The sequence below is a fragment of the Notothenia rossii genome, assembly GCF_949606895.1.
Source record: "Notothenia rossii genome assembly, chromosome: 2".
Taxonomy (NCBI): Eukaryota; Metazoa; Chordata; class Actinopteri; order Perciformes; family Nototheniidae; genus Notothenia; species Notothenia rossii.
Window position 1 is genome coordinate 43934765 of NC_136904.1, and position 24276 is coordinate 43959040.

General features: G+C 43.2%; 2 protein-coding genes and 1 long non-coding RNA gene across 4 annotated transcripts; 1 reads left to right on the plus strand and 2 right to left on the minus strand.

Annotated features, from left to right (window-relative positions):
* Positions 1-8003: 8003 nt before the first annotated feature.
* On the minus strand, positions 8004-16351 carry lins1 (lines homolog 1). 2 transcript variants are annotated; one of them, XM_079664572.1, is made up of 6 exons: positions 15873-16351; positions 14603-14692; positions 13848-13980; positions 10409-11005; positions 10019-10205; positions 8004-9747 (listed from the first exon to the last, which is right to left on the minus strand). In XM_079664572.1, the coding sequence occupies exons 1-6, from the start codon at positions 16215-16217 to the stop codon at positions 8967-8969; spliced, it is 2133 nt and encodes a 710-aa protein (XP_079520698.1). In that variant the 5' UTR covers positions 16218-16351; the 3' UTR covers positions 8004-8966. The 2 variants fall into 2 exon arrangements, with proteins under 2 accessions (XP_079520698.1, XP_079520699.1); XM_079664573.1 differs by lacking the exon at positions 10409-11005.
* Positions 16352-16496: 145 nt separating this feature from the next.
* On the plus strand, positions 16497-21811 carry LOC307029023 (uncharacterized protein). Its single transcript, XM_079664577.1, has 4 exons — positions 16497-18211; positions 18313-18740; positions 19748-19827; positions 21597-21811. The coding sequence occupies exons 1-3, from the start codon at positions 18195-18197 to the stop codon at positions 19783-19785; spliced, it is 483 nt and encodes a 160-aa protein (XP_079520703.1). The 5' UTR covers positions 16497-18194; the 3' UTR covers positions 19786-19827; positions 21597-21811.
* A 127-nt stretch (positions 21812-21938) lies between these two features.
* Positions 21939-22913, minus strand: LOC307029024. Its single transcript, XR_013805198.1, has 2 exons — positions 22776-22913; positions 21939-22256 (listed from the first exon to the last, which is right to left on the minus strand). It is a non-coding gene; the product is annotated as an uncharacterized lncRNA (long non-coding RNA).
* Positions 22914-24276: the final 1363 nt, after the last annotated feature.

Here is a 24276-nt window from a genome sequence, read left to right on the forward strand (position 1 = left end):
GCCGTTAAACATAGCGTCAAGGGGGAGCACTCAGCTGACTGTAAATAACTGGGCCAGGAAAGAAACTCCGCAGTGGAGGGGAGTGAGCACAATAGTAGTTAGCGTGAGCGTGAGCACTCTGCTCACTGGGGTGAGAAAAAATTAGCTGTCAGTTAGTGGTATATATATATGCTGTGAAAAGGAGAGTGGGAATACTCTCTTCACTAGCGCCGTAGCGAGTTAGCCTGAGCGATAGCACTCTGCTAACTGGAGATGGAACGGGTATTAAACCAACTGTGTGTAGTAAGAGGGGAGCGGAAGCACTCTCTTCACTAGCGCTGTAGCAAGTTAGCTTTGAACGAGAGCACTCAGCTTACTGGAGGGTGGAACAGAAACCAACTGTGTGCAGGGAGAGGGGAGCTGAAACACTCTCTTCACTAGTGCTGTAGCAAGTTAGCTTTGAGCAAGAGCACTCAGCTAACTGGAGGATGGAATAGGAACCAATTGTGTGCCGTGAGAGGGGGCAAAGACACTCTTTCACTAGCGCCGTAACAGTTAGCTTGAACGGGAGCACTCAACTAACTGGACGATAGAACAGGCAAAGAGCCAAATGTATGTAGTGAGAGGGGGGCGGAGACGCTCCCTTCACTAGCGCCGTAACAGTTAGCTTGAACGAAAACACTCAGCTAACTGGAAGATAGAACAGGCAAAGAGACAAATGTATGCAGTGAGAGGGGGGCGGTGACGTTCCCTTCACTAGCGCAGTAACAAATTAGCGAGAGCCCTCGGCTAACTTGTACACAGTTATCTCATTAGCTTGAGAATAGATAGCACACTCAGCGATAAATGGTAGCGATCTCACCGGCTGACATGCAGGAGTGTCCGCTCTTTACCAGTCCGGAGCTCCTAGGGTCTGAGCGGTGAACACCGCGGTCCCCTCCCTTGGGAGGGCGGACAGCTAGCTCGTCGCAGCCTTTGGAGGGCGAGCGTTTTCCTAGCCAGCAGCTCCGATCAAGACGATCAAAAGGCTACAGGTAGCGATGAGCTAGAACCTTAATTTTCAGTAAGCTAGTTTGGCTTCTACTCATAAAGTAGTAACCTGTGCAGCGAGAAGATGAAAAAGGACTGAACTCGTTGACAGCACCGGAACTTATACCTTCCGGGGTAATACGAGGTCACACGTGACTTTGTTGATATAAATATTCGACCTGCGCATGCGCAAGACAGAATATATCCAGTGCTAAAGCACCGCCTCTGGCGGTCAGTATAGAACTTGATTTAATAAAGTCATGTCAATCATCTTTGACCCCAGTGTGACACAAACAGCTTTGTTCAGTCTAAAACAATTTATAACCTAGAGACATAATATAAGTGAAGAACATGTTGTGTTGCTGTTTTGTATTGTATGTGTTGAGATTGCTGAACATTTTGTGACTTACAATAAAGGAACTTATTTAAATTAAGCTGTATTTGTCTTTTTAAAAGGAAAGAACAACTAGCATATAAAAAACAAAACAATAAATCAACAACACATGTATACATAACACAAAGGTTATTTTAAATGTTGTTTGAAGTAAAATGTTAACTATCCGTATTATATTCACTTCAGATGAATAGTATCAGAAAATGTAAAATAAGAAACCAAAGTATATCAGTAGGTGATTCTCTTTGCCATTGTTTTCATCTAGTCTATACTTTTACAACAATTAAATGCTTGGTTTTGGTGGGCCACCCCAAGATTTTTAGTGGCCCCATTTGGCCACCTCTTTGAAAGATTTCTGGAGGCGCCACTGTGTCTCTGTTGAAATCCATTGACGAGAACAACTTGGAGGATACGTTTGCTGAGACTGTTATTTTGGTCAAAATAATAGTAACAACTCCGATGACGACATCCGAGTCAGAGAGGAACTTTTCCACCCTCAAAAGGATAAAGACTTTCACTCGCAACATCATGGGACAGCCGCGACTTAACGCATTGGCCAGGCTCTCAATTGAAAGCCAGTTGATCCAGCAACTACAGGACTTCATCCCCAAAGTGAAAGAAACATTCTGTCAGAGGAAGGACCGCCGTGCCGCTTTTCTTTTCAAGTGAGCCTTCAGTTTTGGCAAGTTCATTTATGTCATATATGTTGTTGATCTTCTGTGTTTTGCTTTGTGATGGTGCCCCATTACTCCATGTATTAAGGTGCATTACAATATGACATCCCCACGCTGTGTACGTAAATGTATGCGCTCACAGTGTTGCTCTGTGTGGTCTTCAGTATGTAATTTGACACTCCCCCCCTCTCTCTCTCCCCCCCTGTCTCTCTCCTCCCCTCTCTCTCTCTCTCCTCCCCCCTCTCTCTGTCCCCCCCACCTCTCTCTCTCCTCCCCCCCTCTCTCTTTCCCCCCCACCTCTCTCTGTCCCCCCCCCTCTCTCTCTCTCTCTCTCCTCCCCCCTCTCTCTGTCCCCCCACCTCTCTCTCTCCCCCCTCTCTCTCTCCTCCCCCCTCTCTCTGTCCTCCCCCCCTCTCTCTTTCCCCCCCACCTCTCTCTGTCCCCCCCTCTCTCTCTCTCTCCTCCCCCCTCTCTCTGTCCCCCCCACCTCTCTATCTCCCCCCTCTCTCTCTCCTCCCCCCTCTCTCTGTCCCCCCCACCTCTCTCTCTCCTCCCCCCCTCTCTCTGCCCCCCCAGTTTTGTACACATGGAAACGCCACTGACTAAACGTAACACTTTCAGACACAATTCTGTGATGGCCTATTTCACATCCCATACAATTTGTAATAAAGACATGTGTCTGTAAAGTCCTTTGCTCTAAATAAACTTCAGCAAGGTGAAATTGGAAATAAGGCTTATAAATGGCACAAACAAAAGAACAGAGTAATGCATCTGGCCAGTAAATGCATTTTTAACCTGACAACAAAACTAATGGGTAACAAAAAAACTGGTCATAACAAAACATAGCAGTTTCTTGATCGGGCACCGGTTTGTGGTCAGGAGCAGAGATTTGGTCTGCCAGTCTGTCTCTCCGGCCCTGTCCACCTCGCTCCCCCCTCACAGGACGAGGTGGAGACCTCTCTACCTCTTCCTCCTCCAACATTTCAAGAATGTCTCCTGCAGTAAAGCAGATGTTGTGTAGGACACAGCAGGCAGTGACCACAGCAGGGACAAAGTTATGGTTCACCTCCAGGACCTTCGTCAAGAGGCACCTCCATCGCACCTTCAGTTTCCCGAAAGTGCGCTCGATTATGCTGCGCGCTTTGGCATGGCAGCCGTTGAATCGGCTCTGTACTCTCCCCTGTAGTGGCTCCTGATACGGGGTTACGATCACTATAGGTAGACCCTCCAGAAAAACGCGATTCTGCAATCGCAGAATTTAACGCATAACCAGCAAAATGGCGCAGATTTGAATAGCCCAATTGCTTTTACAATAAATAAACATTGAATGTGTTTAATTGAATAGTAAAGGGGTTTAACGTTAGTGGCAGGTTGTGTGTGAGAGAGAATAAATAAGACAGCCCAATATTTAAAACATTTTTTATTCTTTTTTCCCGCATATTTAGCATATTTCGCAACTTTCTGCAATTTCACCACATAAAATCACGTAAAAACCCTGCATGTTTAATCGTATAATCAAGGATTTTAGCCCGCATAATCAAGGAATTTAGCCCGAATAATCAAGGATTTTTGCCCGCGTTTTTCTGGAGGGTCTATATAGGGTGTACAATGCAGGGGTAGCCACCATCCCCCACAATGAAGTACCCTGGAGGAGGGTAAAGAGCCTCTTTATAGAGGGCATTGTGTTTTAGGACACGGGTGTCGTGGACTGAGCCCGGAAATCCAACAAATGTTTGGAGGACTTTCCCCATCCCATCGCATACAGCCTGCAGCTGTATGGATGGGAAGAGCTTCCTATTCACATAATCCTGGCCACAGGGTCCAGATGGGGCCCTGATTCTTATGTCGCACCCATCTATTGCATCCACACACGTATGGAATGCCGGACTGTTGGCCAACTCCCTGCCCGACCTCCTCCAGCTCTGGACCAGCAGGCAGCTTGATAAGCGAATGCAGGAGAGCAGCGGTGTCCTCCACTCCCTGGTGGACCAGTCTGTGGACCGTGGAGAGGGGTACCTGAAAGGCCCGGCACACCACACTGTAGGACAAACCGTGTGCCAGCCAGTACAAGGTCGTCAAGATAGTCATGTCGTGTCCCCGGGCCTGTCTCCTCTCAGGCCCCAGACATCGCATCAAGGCCTCCAGGGAGTTACGGCTGATCCTGTAATCCTTGAGCAGGCACCCATCACCCTCGAAGTACAGCTTCAGCAGGGGGACACTGTTGTTCAAATGTCTGTAGATGGGAGAGTGTGGGTGCTGAACCTACAGGAAGAATAAAATGTACAGAGGTCATAGCTTTGTCCAGCAAACTAAACTCCTTTATCCCGCAATTTAAACTGCGCATAAATATTCTCTCATAACAAATTAAGCCATGGCTAAATCTGGTAGGCTACATTTGATGGTCTCAAGTGCTCGTGTTAACTAATGTGCATGTTCCCTTCTTGAATAAATACAACTACATAATAAAAAACACAACTTTCTCTCTGACAAACATGCTTTTTCTCTAACTTCTTGTGCCTGGACCTTATAGCCTGTCAGGTCCCTCATGATTCGGTAATTGATTAGAAATTCGGTAGCCTACAGGTGTTTAGTCAAAGAACTGTGACTTGATGACCTATCATGTCATTAAGCCTACTAGTTTAAAAACGTAAACATACTTTGTATAGTCATTGGGTTTTTTAGGCTTTCGTGTGTGTGCATATGTCAAACGTATATAAGACTAATGTATATGTCTCCCTTTATTTGTAGGGTACTTGTCATAGCCTACTAATGTTTTAGTGCGGCACAATACAGAAGAGATGCTAGGCCTATGTGTTGAAAATATTCCTACATTCTTGTCATACTATGCCTTGTTGTAAATTGAATTACATGTACATATGTGGGGGAACAATGTTCAGCTGATCTAACAGAGATTATAAAATACAGCGCTATGACAAAACACTTGACAGCTGATGCAGCTGTTGCTACGTAATAATTAACGGACGTCGCTTTAAAATGACCGCTAAGAGGAGAAGAGTTCTAATTTCTCTAACCGCCTGCTGCTTCCCCTCCTCTCTCCTCGGTTCCCCTCCTCAGTCCTCCGCTCGCATCTCCTGTGGGCGGCACCAAGTCTCGAGGATAGGAGTCGAGGAGGGGAAATTTGAGTATTGAGAAACCTCTAATGATGGGTCCGCCACTCCGCCAAGGTTCCTCCGTGGATGCATTTCCAGCAACAGAGATGTTTCAAAGAGTCGTGACGCACGGCCGGACTTATCTCAGCCAATGACAGCTCTGCATACATCCCCCTGGATATTATTTTATTAACTGCTTTCATTGCGACGCAATGTTAACAGTGAGAACAGCTGTGAGGTCCGTGCAGAAAGCAGAGCAGTGTGTATAATATATATATCACTCAGTATAACAGGCCTACTCTATTTGCTTTAGTTTAGTTTAGGGCTGACAGCCCAGGGGCACAGTGGAGGACCCGGAAGGGGTCTCGGGCGGACGGCACGGGGGCAAGGCAGAGATCAAGGATGGGGTCTCGGGCGGACGGCCCCGGGGGCAAGGCAGAGTTCAAAAAGGGGGACTCGGGCGGACGGCCCGGGGGCAAGGCAGAGTCCAAGGTGGGGGACTCGGGCGGACGGCCCGAGGGCAAGGCAGAGTCCAAGGTGGGGCGAAGGCCAAACAGCTCCGGAGGCCGGGCAGGACCCGGTGTCTGCCGAACAGGAACCGGAGCCGGTGGGAAAGGCTTCGGCAGGATCCCCCACGGAAGAGGACAAGGAGTTGGCAGGACCCCCGGGGAGACAGCTGATGGCGGGGCCTCCAACGGAACAGGACAAGGGGTTGGCAGGACCCCCGGCAGAAGAATTGATGGCGGGACCCCCAGAGGAACAGGACATAGGATTGGCAGGACCCCCGGCAGGAGTAGTCGGCGGGACCCCCAACGGAACAGGACACAGGGCGGCCGGCAGGACCCCCGGCAGGAGAGCAGTCGGCGGGACCCCCAACGTGACAGGACACAGGATTGGCAGGACCTCCGGCAGGAGAGCAGTCGGCGGGACCTCCAACGGGACAGGACACAGGGTTGGTAGGACCCCCGGCAGGAGAGTAGTCGGCGGGACCTCCAACGGGACTGGACATGGAGCCGGCAGGACCCCCAGCGGAACCTCCATCGGCACAGGACATAGGGTTTGCAGGACCCCCGGCAGAAGAGTAGTCGGCGGGACCCCCAACGGGACAGGACATAGGGTTGGCAGGACCCCTGGCAGGAGAGTAGTCAGCGGGACCCCCAACGGGACAGGACATGGGATTGGCAGGACCCCCGGCAAGGGGAGTAGTCGGCGGGACCTCCAACGGGACAGGACATGGAGCTGGCAGGACCCCCAGCGGAACCTCCATCGGCACAGGACACAGGGTTGGCAGGACCCCCGGCAGAGGAATCGTCGGCGGGGCCTCCAACGGCACGGGACATTGGGTAGGGACTTGAGAGGGAACTCGAGAGGAGACTTGAGAGTCACCTATCTGGGCTGGAGTTGGCCGGTACGCCGACAGGACACAGGGAGCTGGCGTCGGCTGGAGACGAGGGGCTGGAGTCGAAACCATGGCTGCTGGGTCAGGACTGAGGCTGGAACCATGGCTGCTGGGGCCAGAACTGGGGCTGGAACCATGGCTGCTGGGGCCAGAACTGGGGCCGGAACCATAGCTGCTGGGGCCAGAACGGGGGCTGGAACCATGGCTGCAGGGGCCAGAAATGGGGCTGAAACCATGGCTGTGTGGGCCAGAACTGGGGCCGGAACCATGGCTCTTGGGGCTCGGGCTGCTAGCCTGGAATCACACACTGAGAGGAAGTCCAAAATCCAACCAGGTAAGAATTTAACTAAACCTGGTCTCTCCATTGCCATCTGGTGCACCTCAGCCAGAGCAGCCTCACGCTGCTGAACTCCGGACGCTCCCCTCCACTTATCCGAGCAGCCAGCCAAAGAAAAGGAAAAATCCAATAAATCCTGCTCAAAAGGATCTGGCAGGACCCAAATTTCTCAGAAAAAACACCTTTATTCCAAGGCTAAATTAAACTAAACAGAACTCTTCCCCGTGAACGAGGTCAAACTCCAACAAGGAACTCACAAAGACTAACAGAAAACACAGAACCTAAATGCACACAGGACTAATCAAACAAACAAGAGACAGGTGAGGAGGGAGGAGAAAACACAGGGGCACCAGGTGAACACAATCGGGTAATCAGGGAGGGAAAACAGACAGAAAGCAACAGGCAAGACAGAAGGTGAACACTTTTCAAAATAAAACAGGAAACCAAAGACAGAAAAAGACAAAACACAACACAGACAGATCGTGACAGTTTGCTTCACATAATAAAATACACAACGGCTGTAGCCTGATTGCTTTAGGATCTGTAGGTGTGTGGTACAGTGTGTGCGTAGATGCAGCGGACAGACAGCTCTCAGTTGGTTTGGTGTCCTATGCTTACTTTTAGTACTTGTAAATACAACTTTTGGCCCGTAATTTATTTTCCTCATTGTAGCGACCGGGGGGGGGGGGATATGTCTAGTCTCTGATAGTGTTACGTTATTATGAGAGTGCTCTCATACTTGTTTGATTATGAAATGGTATATATTTATATAAGTGTGTGTGTGTCCCCGCATCTGTAGCCTGTTATTGTCTCATTATACCGCACTGTGAATGAATTCAAAGTAAATATATAAGTCATCATGAACACATCTGTCCATCAGACAGAGGGCTGCTCTGTGCCTCCTGTCATCATTAATGGACGTCTCTTTAATATGACCGCTCAGAGGAGAGGAGTTCTCAGTTCTCTAACCGCCTGCTGCTTCCCCTTCTCTCTCCTTGGCTCCTCCGCTCGCATCTCCTGTGGGCGGGACTAAGAGGGTAGGAGTTGAGGAGGGGAAATCCCAGAAATGAGAAACGGCCTATGAATGGAAGGCTTGTGACTTTTATTGAAAAGATGGGTGGCTATATTGGTATATGATCTTTTTTTTATGTCAGAAAAGTTTATTTGTACAGTGAGACGGGCAATATTCTTTTTTCCTTTAGTTGCATATTAATTGTGCACAGAGTTGAAGCGAAAATCATGACAGTACAGATTCACACAAGATTAATCAAATGAAAGATACAATTATATAAAGGTAAGTAGCTGTTAAAACAAGAAATTAATTAAATGAACATACATATTTGAGTCCCAATGTTAAATATATGTACATGTATGTGTGCAGGTCAAAGTTATTGTGAAAACAGTGCAACAGTACATGAAATGAAATATTGAGACTTGAGGTTTATAAACATTGATTGACAGAGAGCACTGTAGTTCTTCAATAATTAAAATCCTCAAAAATACAACTTGCCTAATAAGTGTGCACACAGTGCATATGTGTTTTTTTGTTTTTCTCTCATCCTCTGCAAGGGTCCGAGGACAATGATATTGTATAATAAAGATTGTAAAGCCCCCTAAAGCTAAATTATAACATTGTACTATATAAATAAAATTGGATTAATGGGTTTGAATGAACAGTCCATTTATTATTTATTTGATCCGTTTCTGCATGTCATCCACTTGCATCCTTGTATTGATTGTTGTGCCAGCACTGCTAAAAGAGTATTTCTCCTGGAAACATTTCACAAAGAAGAAATTATCAAAGTTATCAATCTGATAATCAAAAAACCATACGTTCCTGGTTTGTATGTGTGTATTTCGGGCCTGTGTGTAAAACCTAAAACAGGGTAAAACATTTTTATCAATACCTCCAGAAATACATAAGTAAAACTTCTTGCCAGTCCTAGCATGCACCGGTTGAAACACACTGGACCATTTAGATAACAAGCTAGCTCAGAAAACTCAGAACCTATTATAAAATCTTAAAACACAAAATAAAAAAGTTTTATAATTGTTCTAGGAGCCTTAAGAGTGAAGAAGGGTTGTATGGGAAGAGCTTCTTTGTGTGCAGCCTCTTCACCACCTCTCTGAGTTGTGACATGCAAAGGACCACCCTGGCTAATGTGTCACAAGTCACATGTCCTGACACAGGTGCCATGTTTGGACACAATGTTTGCTCACTCTGGAACACCGGCACTTGAGGCCCTTCTGCTCTTCTGTGTGGTGTGGTGTTAGGTTCAATCAGTATTCCTGTTAAGTCCGATAATCTTTGTAGTTTCATGTCCAAAGCACTGAATCTGCTTTTCTCACTTACAGACGCCACTGGTGCACCCTGAGATACCTCCATCTCCTCTGTATCAGACTCGTCAGAACTATCATACTCTACAAGGTGAAACCCAGTGGCCATACTGATCATTCCTGCTGATGAAATAGCACCTGTGTGCTGAAAACAGGCATTGGATCGATATGGATCTTGATCTCTGTTAGTCACCTTTAACACATCACCCCCACATAAGGCAGTAGGTGACTGCTGCAGAGAAAGGTGGCGATCTAACAAGCTGGTTTTTCCACATGCTGCAGTGAAGCCCTGCCAGTCAGCTCTAAGGTATTTAAGGTACCGCACAAGGTACTCCAAAAAACAGGTTTCAGTGGAGATGAGAAAGTCGAGGAGTATGCTGTGATCGAAGGAGATGCTCTGAAGCAGCAGCAGGAAGTGGCAGTGAGGGTTGCATCCAAAGACACAGGCTGCCTTCAACATAGAACAGTCATCCAGTCCAGAACACAGTCTGCAGGAGAAACAACAATTCAGTTGGCTTATTGTCAAAGCTACCTTACTTTTTTTTGAATATCTGTTCCATATACTTTAATTTTCCAAGAATTTGAAGAGGCAGGTTTTTATTTTCAGCTGAATTTAGAAAAAAAATCCCCTTTGCTCGGTTGTGATCCAAAATGTTATGTGTCAAAGTGTTATTGTGTGTTTTTATCACACTCCCCTACTGACATTTTCATTTAATGTTGGTAAAAATAAAACACACTACATCTGCATAATTGTAGTACCTGTGATGGAGGAAAATGGAAAACAAAGCTTTAGCTGCCTCCATCATGTCGTCGTCCTGTTCTCCAAACAGCAGGCTGAGCCAGCAGCAGCAGTGTGTGACCTCTGTCCTCAGCAAACTGCCCTGCGTCAGGAAGCCCCACACACTCTGCAGATACCCACGCACCTTGAAGGCACTATTCACTCCTGCTGTGAGAGGACACAGGAAGTATCAGCATAACCACTCGACAAGTATTGTGATTTTTTTTTGTATTCAACCAGGAAGGTTGATTGAGATTAAACTTTTTTTTTTCAAGAGTCCTGGCTGAGATAGGCAGCAGCACAGTTGAACATCTTACAGCTCACAGTTTTGATTTTCAGCCTGCTGCCAAAAAGATTCCATGGATCCTCACCTGCTCCGCTAGGTGTTTGGATATAAAGCTCCAAGGACTTGAGAAGCAGCAGGCCAAGCGCTCTCAGCATCACACAGTCTGCTTTGCCTTCCTTTCCTCTGACATGTCTGGTCCCCCCAAAGAAAGAGCTTGACTCCACTTGAACCCTTTGCAACCAATTAGTAGCCACTGCTGTTAACATACTCTTGGACAGTGTGCTCATATCAGCGAGGAGGTGCTTGTTTTTCGGCCCAATGTACAGCCCTTCCCCTAGAGCCCAGTCCTCTCCGGACTTCTGAAGCACAGCTCTCTTCAGTAGCAGCAGTGCGCGCTTTTTGACAAAATAATGCGAAGAGCCGCCGATTATTGTCAGGAGGGCTGAGGAGTGAGTATAAGTTATTCTCTGACTCTGCAGACAGACATCAACTGCACAGATCACACTTGATGCAGTGAGCAGCTCCAGCAGCTCCAGCAGGAGGCACAGTGTTGTTCCCCAGCGTCTGCTGCGGCTGACATCATCCAAACGCAGCAGTACCTCACTTCTCACTTCAGGAAGAAACTTTGAACAAATAGCCATCAGGCTGGAATCAAAAGCAGCCAGAAGTTTTGCAATGTTCTCTGGTGGAAGAAAATGCATGCAATCAAAAATACAGATTGGACACAGCAACACAACAACAATCACACTGCCAGCATCCTGGGCTGCTCTACTCTGACCAAATGTTGGTCTTAGCTAGCAAAGAATCAATATTGGATGATTATTTTAATAATGGATCAGTTATGCTGCCATGATCATCATGTGCATGAGTGTCGGAGGATACAGAACACACCAAACATTCTGCTGTTCTCTGATGCTGGTGGCTATGTTCACCAACATAGTAAACATGTTTGAAGGTATTTAGTGATGCCGTCTTTATTGAAAACATACTCACTCACAACCTACTTTAACAAAAAGGAATTAAGGGATCCCTGTCAGAATATGTCTATGTTATGTGTTGACCGAAAATAATGAATATAAGCCTTTATATCATTATGATTGGTTTAAAGACTGTATTTATTATATATTATTAAGAAAGTGGGAAATGACAAGCAACACAGGTTCTTTTGACATGTCTTCCCCCCCCCTAACATTTCCTTTATTATCTGATAACTTAAAAAAGGTCTTCTATTATACTCTTTTTCATCATTATATTATAGGTCTCAGATATATACAAAACATGTCTCTGAAGTGTTTGTCTGAAACACCAAACAGATCATTGCAGCATCCCATAATCCCCTCTGTTTCAGCCCTGTTTCCAAAATGCTGATTCTCTGTCTGTTACTTAAGCTGAAAATAAGGAGCCCCTCCCCACGCCCCTCTGAGATGGTTGAAAAGAACACAATGGTGCTCTAGGAGGAGATTCAGGTGATAAGGTGTGTGCGGGGGGGTACCTTGGTTGCTGATTGGCTAATGGTTACACAAGCCAAAACATCGTGGCCAAAATCTGATCGGCTCCTTTTCAGAAAGGTTTTTAATAAATGGATCAGGAAAAAAAGAGAGAGAATCTTTGTTCCTGAAACGTTCAGAATCTCTTTACACAGAGGGGACACATGTTGATGTAGAAGGGACATGAAGAAGAGGGGTCACATGTTGATGTAGAAGAGACATGAAGAAGAGGGGACACATGTTGATGTAGAAGAGACATGAAGAAGAGGGGACACATGTTGATGTAGAAGAGACATGAAGAAGAGGGGACACATGTTGATGTAGAAGAGACATGAAGAGGGGACACATGTTGATGTAGAAGAGACATGAAGAAGAGGGGACACATGTTGATGAAGAAGAAACATGGAGAAGAGGGGACACATGATGTAGAAGAGACATGAAGAAGAGGGGACACATGTTGATGTAGAAGAGACATGAAGAAGAGGGGACACATGTTGATGTAGAAGGGACATGGAGAAGAAGGGACACATGTTGATGTAGAAGAGACATGAAGAAGTGGATTTTGCATCATAGGTAACCTTTAAGAAATACTGGACCATCCTTTTAAACAATCGTGTCCGACAAATGCAGATCATGTAAGTAATGGTGCTTATTAAGCATTTTTCAAATAAATGCCATAACATTTCTAAAAGTTTTATGTGTTTCACTTTCAATAATATATCAACCAAAAGGCAAATTATGAACGTTACGCTTATTATTGGTTATATGATCTGAACAGTGATATGCACAGTAGTAGATGTGTGGGCCTAAAAAGTACTGGATATATGGCATTGAGTTCTATAAAATCATACCAATTGGGATACAAGTCAGTCAATGCAAAAATAAATCATTTCCTTTCACTTTAATTTTTTTATTAAAGGGGACCTATCATGCAAACTGCACTTTTTGATGTCTTTTATACATAAATATGTTTCCCCGGTGTGCCAGGGAACTCACGCAGCGTCAGAAAATAAAACCCTCTCTTTTCCTCCGTAACCAAATCTCTAAAAACGGGGCTACAACGGAGCTGATCCAGATTTGCGTCCGATATGACGTAATATCTGAAATGTGGACCCACGGCCCTATCAGAAACGTTTCTATCAGAAACAATGCCCGACTGTTTTGGACGTAATATGGTCGGTGCATGTTTACATTAGCATCGCTAACACTCAGAGCTAACCTGTACTGGAGAGCATGTGTGTGAAGAAGCAGGAAATAAAAAGGAACTCACCTTGTGGTATAACCGGCAAGAGAGAAAGTCTTCGAGCTCCATACTGTTTCAGAAATAATCCTTGATAATCCATGATATGGCGTTTCATCACGGCAGTGTTTAGTTTAGACAGTAGCTGCCGGGTCCCACATGAGCTCAGCCACCTCCTTTTTCATTTAATCAATTTCTTCTTTTTAAAAAAAAAAAAGCTTTAACCCCAAATCAGCACTTTAGAAACAGGAAGTGAAATAGAGGGATATGAGGCATGGCTAGAATGGGTGATCTGTTTGGTATTATGAGCAAAACACTTCATAGACATGTTTTTTATATATTTTTATATATCTGAGACCTATGCTATTGCCTAAAAATAGCATGATAGGTGCACTTTAATTCAAACCTTGCAAATAAAGTAACATCTGTTTCACTGCTGTCTCCTTTTATAAAGCCCAAATGAAACAACACGATAAGAAAACTCGAGGCAAAGTAACAAGATGCCCTTTTAGAAGTCCAAGTATGGAAATTGTTGATTTCAACGGCAGTAAACATCAATCAGTCGTCTCATCAGTAATAAGCCCAGTGTAGTCAGATTCTCTAAAGTCCTGATGTATTCTCCTTCACACCTTTCCTTAACCTCATGACATTTTGTGTGAAACACTGCAGTCTGCCGTTCACACATCAGCCTAGTTCAGCTGTCACTGGGGCTTAAGATAAATGTGTGAATGGACAAAGCTTGTTGTATATTGTGTACAATGACAACAAATGCTTTCTATTCTAGCTCACTTGCTTACCTTGATGACCTCCTTGAAGAAGTCTTTTGAAGACATCAGTTATTGACCACAGACAGTTGTCCAGAGCAGGGCTGGGGGTCGAGCTGTAAAAAGCCTGAACACACTTCTGCTGCCAGACAGGACAGACTGTGCTCTAAAAAAAAAATATATATATAATAAACATATAATGTGGGAATAAAGCACAGTATATTAGATACTTTATGAAACTAGTATTGGTCAAATAAAGTGCTGACCAGCTAATTTCCAGGTTTTATTAACAGTTATACCTATAACTTCTCGTGACATTTTTACCTCCAATGCAATGACTACATTTGTAAGCCAACTCTTTGCATGTTTTTAGTGACAATTTGTTGTTTACTTAAATTATTTGTCTATGACAATCACCACCAAATAAGCTGATTTAAATGTTCTGACATGTACAGAGCAAATTCTTTCTAATCATTTTCCAAATAAAGTATATTTGTAAAGACTCGGGATTGCGGGGACAGTGAACTCCTATTAACTGCCAGCGTAACCAAACAGTTTTTCCATTGTATTAGAGTTTCATATTCTATATGCTTTTACAAAGTTTCATTAAATGTACAGGTGAACCAGTCGGGCTCTGGGCGGTGTGAACAAAACGGTGGCTGAAAAGAAAAAACGGTTCCGAACAAGAAAAGCTCGGAGCTAGAACGGGAACCGTGTTGGTGTGAAAGGGGCAAGATTGCATAAAGGGCAAATTAAGGCAAATGTGTACTACAACCCTGAGAACTTACAGATGTGTGGAGCTGATAGAAGACACATGTTGACACGCTCTTTGCAGCTAGGTGTGAGATGATCTGGTCATTGGATTGGAAATGAAGGATCTGTAGAATAGAAGTCTTTTAGGATATCACTGTGGAAAACATGTGGGCAGCAATCAATCCCTTACATAAATTCAAGTAGAAAGCAGAGAATTATTATCTGGATTATTATTATTAATATTATAGCTAAATTAAGTAAAATGTATTTCATGCATAACAGCCATCCAGTATTACATTATTTAAGAATGTATAATGTTCGTTTTTCATTACCAATATATTTTAGGGTTCATTAATGTTGTAGTTTATCAATGTAGAACCACTTTCAATTACTTAAAATACATGACATATTAGTAATAGAAAATAGTAATCATACCATGTAATTATATAATCCATTTTTATAGTGAACAAGTAAATAGGAGTGTTAAATAAATGTAGGAGTAAAAAGTGCAATAACTGTCTGTGGGTGTGTGTGTGTCTGTGTTTGCGGTGTGTGGTGGGGAGGTTAAATGCCACAGCATGCCAGTTGAAATAGTTAACGATCGCCATTGTGTATGTATGGTAGCAGCCTTGACAGGCCACTAGGTGTTGCCGTTGCGCAGCAAATTGTTGTTTTTTGGCCATTGTGGGACACTGTTCCCCCGCTGTTCTGCTCGCGCCGCCATCTTGGTTCTAATGTTTACATTCACTCATGCTAGGTGAGCAGTATTTAATTGTGGCAAATCATTTTACATATTATGACGTAAAAAACGTCCAAACATTCAATTTCTGTGACAACTGGGTTAGTTTAAATGTTTATTTACCAGTTTGGGAGTGAAATGTTTGTATTTTGTCTGTTAATTTTGTGGTTTTTATTGGTTAGCAGCATGCTGCTAATGTCTAATGTTTACATGGAACAAATAAATCACCGCTCAGCGTCTCCCCCACAATCCCAATCTGCTGGGTCCCGTTTTCTTCCCCTCTGTATAAAACCCCATCACACATACGAAACACAACGCAGAGTCCGAGGGTGTTAAGAGAGGCTACGGGACATTTGGCTATTTCTGTTGTGTTGAATATGATAATATTGTAGTGTATTCAAGTTAGCAGTTATATCAGTTATCACATGAGCACAGAACATTTACTAGCAACGCCATGCTGTCATATTAGCAACTACTAAGCTACTGCAGTGAACAAATCCTGTCGCCGCCCATGTTCATTGGCTTCGATCTTTAAAATGTATGTGTGTTTTAGGAAGCCCACTTACAAGTTGTAACATGAGATCCATGTCTTGTAACCCCGTCAAGACCTTGGCGTAATATAAGGTGGCTGCTGGTGGCAGGCTCCCAGACATCAGCGCGGAGCAGATCTTCTCCAGCAGAGACATACTGATGCAACTCAGCTCCACGGTGGGGTCACTGTGGTTCTCTGGAGGACAAATCTCTCTGTCCCCGCTGGAGACCCCTCCACACACCCCGACAAATATCGCAGAGGCCACATCGTGAGCCCTTTGGCTGGGACATGATCCCCTCCGCAAACACGTGTAGGCCTCTGTAAGGCAGGCACGGCGCTCTCTGACGGGACCCGGCTCTTTGCTCGCTGTGGGCTCCATGCTGCTACCGCTTCCGCGTGCAGACTGTCATGTGATCTGCGCGGAAGCAGCACTTCAACAAATCAAACAAACGGTTAAATCACAGAGAAATCATACCGGATGTATGCCATAGAGGCCTTCAAATTAAAACGAATTTCAGCTCGTTTTAGTTTTGTGGACTATTACGTACTGACTAACTGACATATTGTTGGACACGACTTGACTTCTTATAGAACATACATCTTTTGCAAAACGAGCATGGGTTGGGTGCTTTTAATCAAAGGTATCAGCGAGGATTTCATTTTTCGGAAAAATAACTGAATCATGGATTTAAATGTCCCATGACATGGCCATTTCTACTGATCATAATTCCATTGTTGAGGTCTACTAGAATAGATTTACATTGTGCCATTTTCCAAACTCACATTGGTTTCTCATACAGCTTCTTTGTATAGTATGCAGGGCCGTTTCTAGCTTTTTGGGGGCCCTATGCAAGTTGCTGTTTGGGGGCCCTAGTTTTGACAGTTTTTTAAAACTACAATGGGGGGGGATTGCGAAGCCTTTAAGATGATCTGTGGATATGCATCAATCTGTTATACTTTAATAGGAAAACAGGCTAATTTCACAAAAACCAAGCAATTGAAAATTACAAAAAATGATTTAAAAAAGGTAAACAATAAGGCTCCTCTATGTCCATAAATGCAAGAGATGCAGCATTTTCTCAACAATGTTTAATTTACATTTTTCATCTTCCTCAGACGTCACTCATTGGCTGTCAGCCAATGAGTGATCGTTGTCGTTTGTGTTTTGTCGAGATTTATGATAGACTTTTTAAACTACAAGAAGATAAGGAGGACTTTTACAAAAAAGTAATAGAGATTTTTGTCCAGAAGGATAGGCAAATGGACTTAATCTTCAAGTCAAGGTAAGACCGCAATTTTATTGAAAATGGGATCTTACTAAGAGAGAACAATTCAATATTTGAATGATAAGATTACATTTTTTGGGTATCCTTTTGTCGAACTGTCTGTTTAAAATTAATCGAAGCATCAGAAAAAAAAAGCTTTTGAAAATAATATTATATTTTGATTTAGGTCAAAATATAATATTTGTAAACCTGAAGAGTCAGTGCCAGTGCCTCACCAGCCATGAACCTCACTGCAGAAGCTTATATATAGACATCTACGTTTTTTGTGCCCCACCACTTTTGTACATATAAAAACGCCACTGCGAACAAAGGAGGGGGCTTGGCTGTATACAAATAAAGACGGCTCATTGTAATTCTCCCCAAATATATTGAGGCTGAACCTGAACTTTGAATTCTTGGCGATCTTGTTAAAATTGTGAATGCAGAATAAAAAATACTATGTAACTGGTTTGCAGTTAATAAATTAACCCTTAATGTGGCCAAAACAAATTACATGTTATTCAATACAAAGTCTGAGAGTAGAAATTACTGCATTATACGGATTTGCAATACAGAGATAGAAAAAGATGGTGCATGTACATTTTTAGGAATGCTTGTTGACGAAAAACTCAATTGGAGCACCATACTTTATAAATTATGTACAGACTAAACTGTCAAAAACAATAGGTATTTTATATCATACTAACCCCCATGTTAAAATGCCCAACTTTACAGCAGAAAAAAACATGTTTCTACCCATGGATGCAATACATATTATTATGAATATAGTTAGATTCCACCTTCATGATTATGGATCTGTGAGTGAATTGTTTTCTAACACGACCCTTTTATTTATATTAGGTCTTAAAGTTTTTGCATAAATTAGGCCGTGGTCACATTGAGTGACGGCTCTTTGAAGTAACTGCTGCTGTTAGCTTCTTGTCTCTCTGCTAGCTGCTCCGTGAAGCTACAGGCACTCTGCCTGTTCAGCTCATCCAGGGAACACAACTTGCCCCCGGCCGTGTTTGTTTGTTCTTCATGCTTATATATCGGACTATTGTGACTCACTCTGCGGTTGAAACAGACGGTGCATGAATGCAGTTTTGCGGTAAGTGAAATTAGAGTACTTATTTATGTGTTAATGATTTTAATCTGCAAGGAATCTGGATGTGACCCTAGATAACAAACTGTCCTTCACTGCAAATATAGCTGCTACAACCTTTACAACATCAGGAGAATACGTCCCCAGCTGACCCAGAAAGCGACGCAGGTTCTGGTCCAGGCTTTCGTCATCTCTCGCCTAGACTACTGCAACTCCCTCCTGGCTGGTCTACCTGCATGTGCCATCCGACCTCTGCAGCTCATCCAGAATGCAGCGGCTCGTCTGGTCTTCAACCTTCCTAAATTCTCCCACACCACGCCACTCCTCCGCTCCCTTCACTGGCTTCCGGTAACTGCTAGAATCCACTTCAAGACAATGGTACTTGCGTACCATGCTGTGAATGGATCTGGCCCTTCCTACATCCAGGACATGGTTAAACCGTACACCCCAGCACGTGCACTCCGCTCTGCATCAGCCAAACAGCTCACTGCAACCGTACTGCGAGGGGGACCCAAGTTCCCATCAGCAAAAACACGTGGGTTTGCTAATGCTATCCTTGCTCCAAAATGGTGGAATGAGCTCACCATTGACATCAGGACAGCAGAAAGCTTACACATCTTCCGGCGCAGACTGAAAACTCATCTCTTTCGACTCCACTTTGAGCGATAGAACTATTAACAAAGCACTTATATACTAATAAAGGACTGGCTTATCTAAAGCCAGTTGAGTAGCACTTGAAATGTTTTAGCTCTATGAAACCTGATGTACTTATATGATTCGGTTTTCTTCAAGTTTGTACTTTATTGGTCGAACGCACTTATTAAGTCGCTTTGGATAAAAGCATCAGCTAAATGCAATGTAATGTAATGTAATCAGCTACGTAATTAATGTTAAGGCTTGGGTTAGCGTGTAAGCGAGTGGTAGCTACATCGGTGCTAACAATGCTAATAGTAGCCTCCAAGTTAAAATCATAGACTATATTTATAAAGGTTAAAACGAAATAGACAAGTGTTAAGCGTTAAGTGGGATAATACTGTTGAACAAACGGCTTCTGTTTGAGGTTGATAAAAATAAGGTCATCCTTGTAACTTAGAGAGATGATTATTATGTAGGTAGGAAAGGAAATGTATGCATCGCTAAGGTTAATTTAAATTGGCTATGCTCAAGTATGTAGACAAGCTAATGTCGAAGTAGTGTATGTGAAATCAACCTCACAATAAGATGTGTGTATATTACAATTATTAATGTCATATTTCAAGATGATTACTTAGATACAGACAATATGGTTGGTTGAGCTGGAGTTCATTATTGAGCTTACACGTTAACATCTGAAGAACAAACCCAAACCTTGTTGTTTTTATGAATTGTATTACCAAATTGGTATCAAATAAACAGTAAGCATTGGTAACACAACTTCCAAAGTTACAGTATAATAAAAAAGACCCTGACTCGGACAATACACAATCCAACATGTTCAACAGAAGGGAATCAGTTATATCTTTTGTACACATGGTACTTTACATATATATCTGTTTGTTTAAGGTGTCCAGGTGATGCAGACAGGCTGGACCAGAGAGTGAGAGACAGAACTGGACTCCTCACAGCAGTGAACTTCAGCTCAGGTACAAAGACTCTTTTTTTCATACTGTACAAAGAATCAAGAAAGATATTGGTTTAAATAAATGAAGTATTGACTTTAATACACTGATATACATTCCATTAAACCAGCGGTCTTCAAAGTGTGAGGACGCGCCTCCCCTGGGGGGCGCCAGAGAGCTTCAGGGGAGGGGCAGCGTGAGACAAAAAAGAACGAGAAAAAGACGAGTAAAGTGACACTTGCCCACTTGTGGCTGTCTGTGGAGACCGAGTTCCCCCATCTTGCCAAAAAGGCTGTAAAAGTGCTCATTCCCTTCACCTCCACCTACCTGTGTGAGTGCAGGTTTTCCGCATTGACTTTGATCAAAAGCAAGTACCGGTAAAGGCTGCAGCCAGAGTATGATCTGCGTTTATTCCTGTGTGCATCAAAGACGCAGACTCATTGTTCCCACTAATGTAAGGGTGAGTGTAATAAGGAGGCAAAGTTGACGTTCAGTGTGTTACCGGGAGCATATAAGGATTTATCCACCATGTTGAAAATGTTAAAAAAAAATATGTCTTGAGAACACGGCGTGTGGAAATATACGGGTCGTTCTGCAGCTAGATGTGCCTGTCCTCTGTAAGAAGGTCTTGGCGACTGACATGCAAGGAAGAACGGCTGTCCACAGGCTGTTCCAACTTTAACAACTGTATTAACTTCCAGGGTAGTGAATTGAACATGCAATTGTAATTGGGTGTGTGGCATATTTTCATGCACGGACACGCATGTTCCACAACACACAAACTGAACAACACTCAATTTTCCGATCGCTACCAGTGTCCTTGCGATCTTGTTATAATAACAAGTGCACGTTACTGATGCAATATGGTTGAGACCATTCGGGCTTATTCTAGAGGGGTGCAAGGAATAGTCCAAGTAGTGGGGGAGTTTTATACAATATGTTTAAAACATGAAAATAAAAAGGTTTAAAAAAAGTTATTGTTTAATGTTTTAAGGAGGTGATGCTACTCAGCCAATCAAATCGGTGCAGTCAGCACGATAGCACGATTTCAAACACACACACACAGAGACGAGAGAAGAGGAGAGAAACAGTCGGAGTAATTTCAAATGGCGGAAGGTAGACAGCGAAAACAGAGCATTTAATTACATTTTCTCTTACTGGACCTCTTTGAAATGCAATTGAATACCCCTGCATTATAGCAACAACAACAATAATAATAATAATAATAATAACAGCAATAATAATTGGGAGGGGGGGCGCGGCTTTTCTTATGTTCTCTGAGGGGAGGCTCACCTACCCACACTTTGAAAACCCCTGCATTAAACAATACTAGATCACCTACACATCAGTGAAGTTGAGGGTTTTTTCCATGCAAAGTTACATTTAGATGTTAACAAGCAATGTGATTTTGTCCGCTTTCTAATTTAATGTATTGAAGGCAAAGATATTTAACACATAGTGAGAACTGCTACTATTTATCTCTCAATATTTTCTGTGAAAAACCTGGTAAAAGTTATTCTTTCAGTGAGACAACAGAGCAAGCTTCTACAGTTGCACTACGTTTTCATAACAGTTAAATATTATTTTGATAATAACATATATTTCAATGTTGAACTTCATACTGTTCATTCATAATCTGATTGTCTTTGTAGCTCATTGTTGAAATAAAAAAAAAACATTACAATTACAAAATAATTATATCTACAGCCCCTAAACACACAAACACACCGCTTTCATAAATAACGCACTTGTTCTGCAATAATATGTTTTATGTTTCCTGTATTTTTCGTTAGGAAAGGACATGCCTGAAAGACACGACATTTTCTCCTTCTCTGAGGGTCAAGACGAACATCCAAGAGGAAAATTAAAAGCTGATGCTATGAGATTTTAAGACCAGTACAGGACATTCTCTAAGAAACTACTTTTATTGTAAAAACAGTCAGCTGATCGAATGCACCTATTTCCACATCTACACTCCATCCGCTGATTATTTCTATGTGCCTCGCTTTATGAGCTTCACAACACTTGTGCCTTGTACCCCAGAGTTTGCAACGTCACAAATAAATGGGGACAATCTTCAGTCCGATGTGAATTTGTAATCTAACATTTTCAGTAAGAATAATGGACGAAAGGAGTGCAAATACAAATACAATTTATTGAATTGTGAACCAAAAGTTAATCAAATGTTTTAAATAAAAAGCACATATGGACAGAAGGTGTAAACCTATTAAATGTAAAAGTAAACACATTTACTCAAATAACGTGACAGATTAGGCCTGTGCAGTTGGTATCAGCTTTGCCCAGCATGGGCTCCTCCATCAGGCCCGGTCCTCCATGCTGAGGAAAGACCCACAGTCCTCTCCAAACCAACAGACAGCACGTCCATCACACGGAGGTTTCTCCCTGAAGTCTCTGCAGCTCTATGGCCACCACGCTGTCTCAATCCGTCCACACTGAATATGAGAGGGGGAAAATGAAAATAATAAATGCTTTAGACAACAAGAAATATAAAGTTGACTGTTGAGTTGCTCAGTTTTTTAGATTGTCAATACTATTACTGTATAACTAATATATCAGGTTAAGAGGCACATTCAAATAAAGATTGGTCTTTAAATAAATGTTGTCTTTTGAATTGTTTGTCTAAAGTCAAGGATCTAGAACTGGTACTTAGTTTTAATGATACAGTCTGGTTATTATGCTGTTTGGAGGAGGCCTCACAGGTAAGAACTACCTACCATGAAATGTACCTTAGCTTGACTTAAATGTATTAAACGTATAGTTTGTTAAGTGATATCAAAATGTAAATAACTAATGTCATGCAAACATATTAATATTTGCTTGATTCCAGTGTTGAATTTAGCACAATTGCATACAAACGTTAAGGGATTTTAAGATTCTGAAGTATTATGCTAAAAATTAATTGACTTAGATTATTATTTATAGTTTTGCTGAATAGTTTCATTTCCGCTTACCTTAGAAACGTAAAATGCCACGGCAGTGTGCAGATGGGGAGCATGTTAGCTTAGCTTGGTAGCTTCAGCTAGCTCTGGAACTTTCAGGGTTATGGCTAGAAAGGATCCGTCTTGTGTAAAACTCTCGCGAGAGTTGGGCTGAATGTCACGTGGATGAATGTTTACGTTTGGCAGGCAGCCTTTCAGTTACGATCGTTAACATCAGTTGGCCAAAGCAAATGATGGTGAGAAGCTAAACTATCTATTAATTATGTCAATGACAGGGAGTGTGATTGTTGAAATAGGGTGTTAGCGGTCTTGTTGGTGTTCAAAGAAGAATGACAACACTGTAGATCACCAACACTATGGTTTATTTTTTATTCACAGGCAAGTCAACGTTGTCGCAGTAAGAGTCCCAAGATAGCTCCTGGTGCAATAAAATGTTCCCTTGCAGTGTTTTACTATTAAGTCTGATTTTTCTCTATTAATATTGCTGCTGCATTAATGTGTATGTTGCATCATGTTACTGCTGTAGATGTGTTTCCGAGCCGCTCCGATTACAACGAGAGTTACAACGAGAACGTGACGTCATATTTACACTAGACGGATCCTTTCTAGCCATAACCAACTTTCAGCTCGGTGGCAGGAGGTCCCGCCTCTTTGCCCTTATTTGGAGCAGGCTGGAGTCGGCGGGAGTTGAACTCTGACGTCACTGTCGAGCCGTTAGTGGCCGACTCCGCCTACTAAAGGGTTATGGCTAGAAAAGATCCGTCTAGTATAAAACTCTCGCGAGAGTTTGCAAGTCACGTGACTGAATGTTTACGTTTGGCAGGCAGCCTTTCAGTTACGATCGTTAACATCAGTGGGCCACATCAAATGATGGTGAGAAGCTAAACCATCTATTAATTATGTCAATTACAGGGAGTGTGATTGTTGAAATAGGGTGTTAGCGGTCTTGCTGTTCAAAGAAGAATGAAAACACTGTAGATCACCAACACTGGTTTATTTTTTATTCACAGGCGAGGCAAGTCAACGTTGTCGCAGTAAAAGTCCCAAGATAGCTCCTGGTGCAATAAAAGTGGTCCCTTTCAGTGTTTTACTATTATGTCTGATGTTTCTCTATTAATATTGCTGCTGCATTAATGTGTATGTTGCATCATGTTACTGCTGAAGATGTGTTTCCGAGCCGCTCCAACGAGAGTTACAACGAGAACGTGACGTCATATTTACACAAGACGGATCCTTTCTAGCCATAACCCTACTAAGGGCTTCTCGGCAACTCTGCAGAATCCTATGGGTGACGACACGGACCCTACGTCCATTTATATATACAGTCTATAGCCGCTTTCACACCGCAGGACTTGCCGTACTTCAGTGCCGGCACTAAAGTGCCACGGCACTGAATCCGCCAGGGGGCTAGTGCCAATCGCATTTACACCGCAGTACTTTCCCTTAGGCAAGATTACGCTGACGTCACTTCGTCTTCTTCTTCTCTGGTTTTACTGGCAGGCCGCAAAACCAC

Bases quoted from the DNA above. Each gene is read 5' to 3' on its own strand.
- lins1 (XM_079664572.1), bottom strand. From the start codon at position 16,217: ATGGAGCCCACAGCGAGCAAAGAGCCGGGTCCCGTCAGAGAGCGCCGT. The intron at 10,206-10,408 runs GTGAGGATCCAT...GTCCTCTCACAG, and splicing joins CCAAACACCTAGCGGAGCAG to CAGGAGTGAATAGTGCCTTC. The intron at 9,748-10,018 runs GTACTACAATTA...TTTCTCCTGCAG, and splicing joins TCCATTTTCCTCCATCACAG to ACTGTGTTCTGGACTGGATG.
- LOC307029023 (XM_079664577.1), top strand. The intron at 18,741-19,747 runs GTGGGTTTGCTA...TGTTTGTTTAAG, and splicing joins GTTCCCATCAGCAAAAACAC to GTGTCCAGGTGATGCAGACA.